Source organism: Schistocerca gregaria, chromosome 2 (assembly GCF_023897955.1).
Source record: "Schistocerca gregaria isolate iqSchGreg1 chromosome 2, iqSchGreg1.2, whole genome shotgun sequence".
Taxonomy (NCBI): Eukaryota; Metazoa; Arthropoda; class Insecta; order Orthoptera; family Acrididae; genus Schistocerca; species Schistocerca gregaria.
This window is the reverse complement of record NC_064921.1, coordinates 33,213,639-33,225,979: the sequence shown is the minus strand read 5'-3', so window position 1 is coordinate 33,225,979 and position 12,341 is coordinate 33,213,639. Positions and strand designations below refer to the sequence as shown.

The window sequence follows — 12,341 nt, the reverse complement described above, 5'->3', positions numbered from 1 at the left end:
TTCCACCTCTACTTCTACTGCTGCAATAGAAGTAACCAAATTTTCAGGTCTGCTTGCGTCAAGCAAGGAACTGGAAGAGCAGCAATTACTTCTTGGTTGTCAGATGCTTTCAGTATCATGCTGATGTTTTGGCAGAGAATCTCCTTGCCTCTGTTATTAAGGTGAATGACATGTCTTGCAAGGAGTCCATACTTATAAAATATGCATTTTGGTAGGCCCTGCAAATCTTTGAGTATTGCCTGTTTCCTTTTATGATTTCCACGTTCACACATGACCATTCCGAAAGGTTATGCCTATGTGGAATTCTGACTACAATAACTGATTTCTCTCTTGTTGAATTTAGTATTGCCTTAAGGTTTCGTATTGCACTGTGAAGGTCGTTTTTATATACATTATTGGCTCCAGCTATGACGACAATATGACGATCATTTTCAGTTTCTATGTTTCTGATGAGTTTTTGGATGAGTGCACCTGGTTTGACAATACTAGTTGCTTGTATACAATGACTGTAATGTAGTATTTTTGCGATCTCACGTCCATGGCTATCAGAGAATATTTTCACTTGAGTTTGTCTTCAAGTTTATTGCAGACGTTTCTGCTCATGTGCTTGTCACTAAATAGATTCGGCGTGTTGTTGTCATCACAGTTTTCCGTGGATTCCACATTTATATCTGAAACTAGTGCATGAAAACGGTTTTTGTTACCACAGAAATTCTACAATCACTGGGTTTCACACGACCAACCCTTTGTGGCCTAGTAAACGTATGTTGCTTTGTTGTTTCTACCTTTATGCCTATATCAACTTCAGGGCACTTGTTTATTGTAGGTAGGACACTGAAACTGCTTTTATTGCCGTGGTTCATTCCATTCCTTGTATTTATCACCTTTTCGCTTCTTTCTTCCGTGATCATGCTAGTCCTGTGCTCCCAGTTCTGTGTTTTACTTGCTTTGGCGATTGGGATAGTAGCGCCTTTTTCAGTTCGGCGTTTCCATTTTCTAAAGGCGCAATGTCCCGCCTTAGTACATCTACAATTAATTGCAGGCTTGATACACGTTCATTTAGCTTCACTATTTCACTGTTATAATTTACGTATGTTCCGTTTTTCACCACACAACTATAACTTTTGTTCACTTTCTCAACTATACCATACGCCACCTTCAAACTTCTCTACTTCGAAAATCATCAGTTATTTTGCTCCCCAAATAGTAAAACTCCTTTACTACTTTAAGTGTCTCATTTCCTAATCTAATTCCCTCAGCATCACCCGACTTAATTCAACTACATTCCATTATACTCATTTTCCTTTTGTTGATGTTCACCTTATATCCTCCTTTCAAGGCACTGTCGTTTCCGTTCAACTGCTCTTCCAAGCACTTTGCTATCTCTGACAGAATTACAATGTCATCGGCAAACCTCAAAGTTTTTATTTCTTCTCCATGGATTTTAAAACCTACTCCAAATTTTTCTTTTGTTTCCTTTACTGCTTGCTCAATATACACATTGAATAACATCAGGGAGAGGCTACAACCCTGTCTCACTCCCTTCCCAACTACTGCTTCCCTTTCATGCCCTTCGACTCTTATAACTGCCATCTGGTTTCTGTACAAATTGTAAATAGCCTTTCGCTCCCTGTATTTTACACCTGCCACCTTTAGAATTTGCAATAGAGTATTCCAGTCAACACTGTCAAAAGCTTTCTCTAAGTCTACAAATGCTAGAAACGTAGGTTTGCCTTTCCTTAATATTTCTTCTAAGATAAGTCGTAAGGTCAGTATTGCCTCACGTGTTCCAATATTTCTATGGAATCCAAACTGATCTTTCACGAGGCCGGCTTCTACCAGTTTTTCCATTCGTCTGTAAAGAATTCGCACTAGTATTTTGCAGCTGTGACTTATTAAACTGATAGTTCGGTAATTTTCTCATCTGCCAACAGCTGCATTCTTTGGGATTGGAATTATTATATTCTTGGAGTCCGAGGCTGTTTTGCCTGTCTCATACATCTTGCTCACCAGATGGTAGAGTTTTGTCAGGACTGGCTCTCCCAAGGCCGTCAGTAGTTCTAATGGAATGTTGTCTACTGCCGGGGCCTTGTTTCGACTCAGGTCTTTCAGTGCTCTGTCAAGCTTTTCACGCAGTACCATATATCCCATTTCATCTTCATCTACATCCTCCTCCATTTCCATAATATTGTCCTCAAGTACATCACCCTTATATAGACCCTCTATATACTCCTTCCACCTTTCTGCTTTCCCTTCTTTGCTTAGAACTGGGTTTCCATCTGAGCTCTTGATATTCATACAAGTGGTTCTCTTTCTCCAAAGGTCTATTTAATTTTCCTGTAGGTAGTATCTATCTTACCCCAAGTGAGATAAGCCTCTACATCCTTACATTTGTCCTCTGGCCATCCCTGTTTAGCCATTTTGCCCTTCCTGTCGATCTCATTTTTGAGATGTGTGTATTCCTTTTTGCCTGCTTCATTTACTGCACATTTATATTTTTTTCCTTTCATCAATAAAATTCAATATTTCTTCTATTATCTAAGGATTTCTACCAGCCCTCGTCTTTTTACCTACTTGATCCTCAGCTGCATTCACTACTTCATCCCTCAAAGCTACCCATTCTTCTTCTATTGTACTTCTTTCCCCCATTCCTGTCAATTGTTCCCTTGTGCTCTCCCTGAGACTCTGTACAACCTCTGGTTTAGTCAGTTTATCTCCTTAAATTCCCAACTTTTTGCAGTTTCTTCAGTTTTAATCTACAGTTCACAACAAATAGATTGTGGCCAGAGTCCACATCTGCCCCTGGAAATGTCATACAATTTAAAACCTGGTTCCTAAATCTCTGTCTTACCATTATATAATCTATCTGATACCTTCTAGTACCTCCAGGTTTCTTGCATGCATACAACCTTCTTTCATGATTCTTGAACCAAGTGTTAGCTATGATTAAGTTATGCTCTGTGCAAAATTCTATCAGACAGCTTCGTCTTTCATTTTTTACCCTAATCCATATTCACCTACTATGTTTCCTTCTTTCCCTTTTCCTACTATCAAATTCCAGTCACCCATGACTATTAAATTTTCGTCTCCCATCATACATTTCATCAATTGCTTCATTATCTGCAGAGCTAGTTGGCATATAAACTTGTAGTACTGTAGTAGGTGTGGGCTTCGTGTTTATCTTAGACCCAATAATGCGTTCACTATGCTGCTTGTAGTAGCTTACCCGCATTTCTATTTTCCTATTCATTATTAAACCTACTCCTGCATTACCCCTATTTGATTTTGTGTTTATAACCCTGTAGTCACCTGACCAGAAGTCTTGTTCCTCCTGCCACCGAACTTCACTAATTCCCACTATATCTAACTTTAACCTATCCATTTCCCTTTTTAAATTTTCTAACCTACCTGCCCGATTAAGGGATCTGACATTTCACACTCCGATCCGTAGAATGCCAGTTTTCTTTCTCCTGATAACGACATCCTCTTGAGTAGTCCCCGCCCGGAGATCCGAATGGGGGACTATTTTACCTCCGGAATGTTTTACCCAAGAGGACGCCATCATCATTTAACCATACAGTAAAGCTGCATGCCCTCAGGATAAATTACAGCTGTAGTTTCCCCTTGCTTTCAGCCGTTCGCAGTACCAGCACAGCAAGGCTGTTTTGGTTAGTGTTACAAGTCCAGATCAGTCAATCATCCAGACTGTTGCCCCTGCAACAACTGAAAAGGCTGCTGCCCCTCTTCAGGAACAACATGTTTGTCTGTTCTCTCAACAGATACCCCTCCGTTGTGGTTGCCACCTACGGTACGGCTATCTCTATCGCTGAGGCACGCAAGCCTCCCCACCAATGGCAAGGCCATGGTTCATGGGAGGTTCATGGATGATACAATATAAATTAAAGGAAGTAAGCTAGATCTTAAATAACAGACTCATGGGAAGGGTTCGAAGAACACAGACAACTAGAAGCACCTACATGAACACTTCTGCACCTGAGACATCCCACCAGGCACTGCCAGCCACAGCTGCCGATCTCTTCAGCAGCTGATACACACCCCGAAGCACAGACCGTGTACGAAGCGATGAGAGGAAATACTGGAGGACAGGATACAAGCTTGCTGTGCACCCTAAACGGCCTGTTCATCACTGCACTCGATAATGGCAACTTGTCTGATAGGCAAAATATTGCCCTGCTGGACTCTAAACCATAACTGACCTTACAAAACAGACCAAAGTGGCATATTTACAGAGTTCTTGAAAAGAGAATTATAAAGTAACTATTGTAACTTCCTGGCAGGTTAAAACTGTGTGCCGGACCGAGACTCGAACTCGGTACCTTTGCTTTCGCGGGCAAATGCTCTACCAACTGAGCTACCCAAGCACGACTCATGCCCCGTCCTCACAGCTTTACTTCTGCCAGTATCTCGTCTCCTACCTTCGCAGGAGAGTTTCTGTAAAGTTTGGAAGGTAGGAATACGAGATACTCGCAGAAGGGGTTAGGACTAGAATGTTGTGGAGGCTAGGTGGTTGATGGAACACCACTTATTGGAGGGGTAGGAAGGATCTTAAGTAGAGTGTCTCTCATTTCAGGGCATGATGATAAGTAATTAAAGCCGTAACAAAGGACATGGGTCAGTTGTTCCAGTTCGGGATGGTACTGGGTGATGAAGGAGGCACTCCTTTGCTACTGGTTCTTTGGCGTGGTCGGAGGATTGGGGGTATATGCCTCTCACATTCTCTCAGCCTCTTTGTGTGCCGCCCTCTGCCATTGTACTCGACCTTTCTATCTCTCTTTCCCTGCTCCCCTTCTTCTCCACTCCCCTACTTTTCTGCTCCCCTCCTTTACCCCTCTTCCCCTTTTCCACTTTCCTCCTATTCTTCCCTCGTATTTTGTCTCCCCCCTTTTCCCCTCCCACACATCCCACCTTCTGATGCTGCACCTGGCAGTCTCTGCATGCCTCACCAGATGGCACTCTTCTTTCCCCCTCCCAACTCATTCTCTGTTATCCTTTCCCCATTACTGCCACACTCCAGACTGCTATTCACATGACTTTCACATTTTGGTCAGAGCTGCCAGTGGTGGCATCCGAGTGTGTGTGATGTGTTCTTTATTGTGTCATGAATGTGTGTGCGTGTGTGTGTGTGTGTGTGTGTGTGTGTGTGTGTGTGTGTGTGTGTGTGTGTGTTCTTTGCTGAGGAAAGACATGGAACCCACACTGTAAATATTTTCCATATTTGAGAATAGACATAGCAATGGTGACTCAGAAAAGCTACAGGTAATCATGAATTTTCAGTGTCAACAAGCAGAAAGCAATCACAAGCGTTCTTGGGATCATACACATTTTATAGACAGTTTGTTGATGAACAAATGAGGCATTACATAAACTCCAGAGGAGGCAGATCATATGGCATTTGTCTGAAGATTGTGGAAGATATTACTAGGGACTAAAGAAGAGTAAGCAGCTAAACCAGCAGAAATTCATGTAGTTGTGGGGTGGGGGGTTGAAGGGACCAGACTGCAAAAGTCATTGGTCCCACGTAGTTGTACTACCATTAAGAATGTGAATTATGATACAGAAATATGGAAAGGTTCACAGCATCCAACAAGCAAGACCTTCAGGGTCCAACACTACCATCTAGAAAAATGTAATCATTTTTGTCCCACAGCACACAGAAATAAAGACATATTTTATGCCACCTTTATGGACCAGATCAGGAGTCACTAAACTACAGCCCGTAACATCAGTTCATCTGGCTCATCAATGGTACTTGCATTTGATTCAAAAAATGTACGGAATGGTGAGATGTTACCAAGAGCTTCAGTTCTCGCTTAGAAGGATTGTGCAGAATCATGAAGTGGCCCGCACTCATCATTTTGTCAGTTTTATGGCTCAGTGTGAAACAAAGTTTGGTAACCACAGGACTAATTAATCAGAATTCCAGTTGGAAAGACATAAAGGTCTCTACATCCACCTAGTGATGTACAACCCCACACACAAACCTGGGTGCAGTCTCATAACAGAACCATTTCCACAGATATTTGATGAATGACTATTTCTGCCTACCAGCTAGATGAAAAATGTCTACCAATGTTTTGGAAGCTCAATGGAACTCCTAAAGTAATTCAACAATTCATATTTCAATACTTTTCGTATTTTATTCTGTTCCTAAATAACTCTTAGATTTTTGTGCATTTTCTTTATTATTATTATTATTATTATTATTATTATTATTTTAAAACTCTTGTTGGGTTCCATAATTTCAGAATTATGTTTCAAGATCACATTTCACTGTTGGGTCATTACATGCCAATTCAACCAATTTGAGAAAATGTTCCAGCTGATAGTCTCAGATTTGGCTGAAATTTAGCACACCAATGCTACCAAGTGTGGAACACTCATGTACAAAATTTTAAGTTCCCCTGGCAGTTAGTTCCAGAATTATGGCAAAGAAGGTGGTGTGACCCAGAAATTGCAACCTGCATCTGGCAGCATCTGGCACTCTATCTTCACACCCAACTTCAGGTCTTAATAACTTTGGAAATTTTCTGCACAGTCCAGTGAAATTTTTACAACCCAATAACATCCACTTAGAGAACACACTCTAAGAATCAAAATACCAACAACATATTTCTGAGGGAAAATAAAAAATTCCAAAATGTGATTTAAAAAATGTAATACATTAAAAGGTGTAGGTGCCCTCTATGCCAAATATAATTCAATCAAAAAGGGTATAATTTTTTTTTTTGTGGTACGCTTAATGTGGCCTAAACACACACGGAACTCATCTTACCCATATCAGTCACACAGAGTTACATGCACACAAAATACAAAAATTTAAAAAATTACCTGAAATTTACCTGGATTTTCTAAGTGTGGTAGCACAAAAGGGACAAGTGATATCCAAGCCAATTTTCAAACACTGCATAAGTTGATCATAATATAATAAGTAGCAAAATTTCAACTTGTTATCGCAAGGCATTTGTGTATGATAAAAGTTGACACAGATGTATTTGGTTACGTTTCTTTTAACACGATTTAGCAAGTAATAGTGATGATGCAGACAGCTTGTTTCAGATAAAGCTGCAGCAATTGTTGGGAACCATTAGGCAACAGAAAGTTAAACAATGGTAGTTTTCAGGGACAGAATGAGTCATTGTTAGGCAGGGACAACAAAGGAACAAGCAACAATTACAGGTTACTCATGCTTTTAAGATTGCAGTTCAGACCGGTCAGTACTGTTATGGAAAGTCAGTATGGAGGCAGAAGAGTGTACTAGTGGTGCTTTTGTTCAAACAAGTTGCAGTATTGGTAGAGCACAAGCATCTGAACGTCATAAAACAACATATGGAACAAAATATGGCATTTGCTTTGTACTGTACGATCTGGATGAATTGGACCAAGATTTGTTGCTATGGAGATCCGGGATACACCCTGTGGGCACAAGAAGTACAGTTCCAGGAAACTTTAGTGTTTGTTATCATCATATGAAAGTGTTTCTGGATAAGTATTCTTTCCTACAAAGAAGTTGTTTTGATCCATTTCGGATTCATAAGAAGACAGTGAAGTGTAGCCTCAGAGAAATTGATATAAAATCAGTATTGAAAGTGAATCAGTGCATGGGACTTAACATGAAACCAGGACAAAAGTTATGTTCCAGGTGTGTTACACAGCTAAAAAATGAATAATATTCTGATAATTTACATGACAGTGACGAAGAGTATCAGCCACCTGCAACCACAGCGGACGAGCAATTAAATAGTTCAGTGACTGCTCTTGGTTTATCTCCCGTGAAGACACACAAAGTTGGGAAAAGAGACAGGCCTAGCTATGGTAGAAGGAAACTACAAGAAGCTCAAATGGAATCAAAACACAAAATAGCTGACACACTAATGGTGGAAGAGGAACACCTATCTGCTCCAAAGGAACAGAAATCATGCCAGAAATGCTCTGATTTGGACAAAATTGTGCATGATTTGAAAGAAAAATGTGCCATATCCAACGCCAGAAAAAAGTAGCTATTCTCACCCTTGCACCTTCCAAGCTGGTCTATTGACTACACTGCAAAGGAATTCAATGTTTCTAGATATATGGTAAGGTAAGCTAGGAAAATAAAAGCAGCCCAAGGGGTGCTTCCACAACTTCAGCAGGCTCAGGGTAAGCAATTGAGTTCAGAAATAAAGGAGCTAATGTCAGAGTTTTATGAAAATAATGACTATAGCCGAATAATGCCTGGAAAAAAAAAAAGACTATGTAACGGTGGAAATGCAAATGTACAGGTACAGATGCAAAAAAAGACTGCTGCTATGCAACATATCAGAACTATATGTAGAATTCAAGGAAAAGTATCCCAATACCAAAGTAGGTTTATCATCTTCGGCCAAAATGGGTTGTGCCTGTAAGTGCAAGGGGCACACACCATGTTTGTGTATTGTGAGACCCATCAAAATGCTAAGCTGATGTTTGCTGCTATAAAGGATTCTGGTCTGGATTACAAAGGTTAAATGAAGCTGCTAGTGTGTTACATCAGTTCCTACCAGTGCGTGATACACAGGTGTGAAAAGTGTCCTGGTAAGGCAAATCTTGTAGAACACATGAACAACAAACTGTATGGTGAACTCCTTATGGATGATGATGAACTTGTTTCTTATAAACAATGGACACACATGGATTGCACAAGTCTTGAAACAAAGCAAAGTACAGTGGAAGATTTTGTTGAAATGTGTTGTCAGAAAACGGACAAATTGACCACACACAGCTTCACAGCAACAGCACAATCAGCTTATCTCCAGTTTTGTAAGGATAATTTGAAACAAGATGCAATTGTAGTAATACTAGACTTTTCTAAAAATTATGCATTTATAGTTCAATATGCCATCCAAGGATATCATTGGGACAACAGTCAAGCAAACTCTCCAGCCATTTGCGATTTACTATAGAGGTGAATCAAGTGATGTGTCTGTCATGAACCTGTGTGTTTTTAGTAACTGTTTAATTCATGATGCCATTGCAGTTAATGCCCACATTCACACTGTCATGGCATATGTGAAAAACAAGCTGCCTCGCATACATTTTATGAAATACTTCAGTGATGAGGAATCTAGTCTGTACAAAAACTGTAAAAATCTCAAAGACTTATGCATGCATTACCATGATTTTCAGATTCACACACAAAGGAATTTTTTCGCAACAAGTCATGGTAAAAATGTATGTGATGGTATTGGTGCTACCATGAAGTGCATGGCATCACGAGCTTGTCTGCAGCACCCTACAGAAGGTCACATTCTAACACCTCTTCAATTATTTACCTGTGTACAGAAAAATATCTCTGGCATTCAATCACTCAGTGTTTCAAAAGATGAGGTGAAATCAGTCGAAGAGTTGCTAAAAAGCAGACTAGAACACGTTAAAACTGTTGCAGGCACAAGGAGCCATCATGTCTCTCCAGAGGACTCTGACAATGTGCATATGAGCAGACTGTCTGGTTATAACTATAGGATCATGCACAACATGTGTCTTCACAGTGTGTCTGACTCAGGATTCAGAAGCAAAAGCAGCAACATACAACCAGGTTGCTATGTTATTGCTGTTTATGATGACAAATGGTACTTAGGATGTGTCGCAGAGTGCTATGAAGCAGAAGATGGTGTATTTGTGAACTTCAATGCACCAGCACGACCAGCAAGATCATTTCATTGGCCACGTTTGGCAGACAGGTGTTGGAGTCCTTTTGAACATATTCTTATGACAGTTCCAGTTCCTAACACAGTGTCATGAAGACAGTACAATTTGCCACTCAATGTACAGAGTACAGTAGCTAAAGTGTGGGAGAACTTCTGTTTGAAACTCAATCGACTGGTTTTTAGCAGTTAAGGTGCAGTAAACATTAAGGATAGGTTGTGTTAATCTGTCTATATGTTGTTGCTTGGTGATTAAACAGTTGTGGGAGAGGATAAGAAGAGGCAGAACAGTTTATGATATGTTTTTACAAAATTGTGTTTTGGAACAATGGCCACAGCACACCAAATACATATGGCAACTTCCATTGTACACAAATGTCTTGCAATAACATGCTGTAATTTTGAGATATATATCATTATGGTCTACTTATGCAGTGTGTGAAATTTGGCTTGGATACCACTTGTCCCTTTTGTGATACAACACTTAGAAAATCAATGTTTCTCAGGTAATTTTTCAAATTTTTGTATTTTCGTGTGCATGTATCTCAGTTTTTGTGCCTGATATGGGCATGATGAGTTCTGTGTGTGTTTAGGCCACATTAAGCTTACCACAAAAAAATTTATACCCTTTTTGAGTGCATTATATTTGGCATAGAGGGCACCTACAATATGTACCTTTTAACGTATAACTTTTTTTAATCACATTTTCAAATTTTTTATTTTCCCCTCAGAAATATGTTGTTGGTGTTTTAATTCATGGAGTGTGTTCTCTAAACGGATGTTACTGGTTTGGAAAAATTTCAGTGGACTGTGTGGAATAGTTCCAAAGTTGTTAAGACCTGAAGTTGGGTCTGAAGATGGATTTCCAGAATCGGGGTGCAATTTCCGGGTCACCCCACCTTCTTTCACAAGTCGTAATTCTGGAACTAATTGGGAAACTAATACTTTGTACACGAGTGTTCCACACATGGTAGAATTAGTGTACAGAATTTCAGTCAAATCTGAGACTGTGAGCTGGAGCCCCTGGTTGAACTGACATTACTCCCTGCGACAGATTTACTTCCAGAACCTTAACATTATTAGTTTGTCCACCTCAGTAGCTGCAGGGTCAGTGAGGCAGACAGCTAACCTAAGGAGCACGAGTTCAATTTCTGGCCAGTTTGGAGATTTTCTCAGCCTGGAGACTGGACACTGTGTTGTCCTCATCATCATTTCATCACCACTGACACACAAGTTGCCTAAGTAATGTAGCATAAAATAACTTGCACCAAGTCGCAGAAGGACTGCCACACAACAGAGAGATAGACAGAGAGAGGAGGAGACAACAATGTTACTGAAGTAAGTTGCAATTTGTATTGTGATGTCTGAGGAAGTGTGAAGATATATTCTCAGATGTATATAAGGTATTGCAGGAACTGTATAGCTGTTATTTAGAGTAAAAAGATTACTGCACGATTTGTTTCTTGGATCTGTTAATAATAAGTTAATGTTATGTAAAGTGATTTGAAACTGCCATACCAAGGAACTTGGAAGTTAAACTGCAGCAGCTATAAGTGATTTTCACCTAACAATGGAAATTCAAGGTTGGAGTATCAACAATATTATGAAAAGGATAAACTTCTCCTCACCATAAAGATATGTTGAGCTGCACACAGGGACAATGAGAAGACTGTTACAAAATGAGAATTCAGCGAAGCATTGATCAGAAAGGAAAATACATACTCACATTCACACAGGCAAGTAAACCTTACCCACACGTCTGCTACCTCTGGCCACTACGGTCAAAAGCTAAGTGTGTTGTGTAACAGTCTTTTCATTGTGCCAACATACAACTCAATGTATCATCTTTATGGTGAGTTGCTTATCTATCCTTTTCATATTATTATTGATCTTCATCTAATGTTTTTCTTGCCAAGAGAAGGCACTTGAATCAGTATGAACTTAACCTATTAAAAAGGAGTAAATAAACTATACTTGCAAACAATTTTTCAAGCCCCAAAGTCACTTATACCAAGATGAATTTATGTAGGAACTGTATGATATGAGGGAGTGGTGAGGCCACTAAAGATCTGAGAACTATGCCTTCACCAGTTAAAAATATTTTAACTCTTTGTTGTTAACTTACTCTTCTTTGCTCAAGTACTTGTTAGGTATCCTCTTCTTTGCTTCTCTCAAAAAAATGTCTGGGAACTGTTCAATCATATCATCTGTTATGCCCTAGAATTTTTAAAAGATAAATCATCAACCATGTGGCTAAGCAGTATATTAAAATATGTTAATGTAATATATATTGATAGTATTTTCACAGTCACCAAAGGAGTATCCATTATCTTGAGTTATATACAACTGGAAATTTGTAGACAGTGTCCCCCATATGAATCAGTAATAACTGTCTCTTGCATTGTAAATGGATATTTAAAACTTAATATTATAGCACTACAATATCTACTGCAATTTCTAGTAATGCAAAATAAAATTAAAACTCTACGCAGGTGAATGTCTTGTATGTCCCACCAAACAATGCTAACTCTGAATCTTGGTGCTGTGTAGCAGTACCCAATTTATTCACTACAGTCAGCATGTTTCTTCTTATCTCCTGGAGAAGAGAGCTTGATTTCTGCAAGCCTTGTTTTCACCAACATTATAAACCTCAAATATTTC

At 39.5% G+C, this 12,341-nt stretch overlaps 1 protein-coding gene across 1 annotated transcript in view; it reads right to left on the bottom strand.

Annotated features, from left to right (window-relative positions):
• Positions 1 to 12,341, bottom strand: part of LOC126336262 (dynein axonemal heavy chain 3) — a 1,127,841-nt gene that overhangs the window by 1,060,296 nt on the left and 55,204 nt on the right. Inside the window, exon 6 of the mRNA XM_049999758.1 lies at positions 11,806 to 11,897. Coding sequence (XP_049855715.1) covers positions 11,806 to 11,897 — 92 coding nt within the window. The remainder of the gene's footprint in view (positions 1 to 11,805; positions 11,898 to 12,341) is intronic.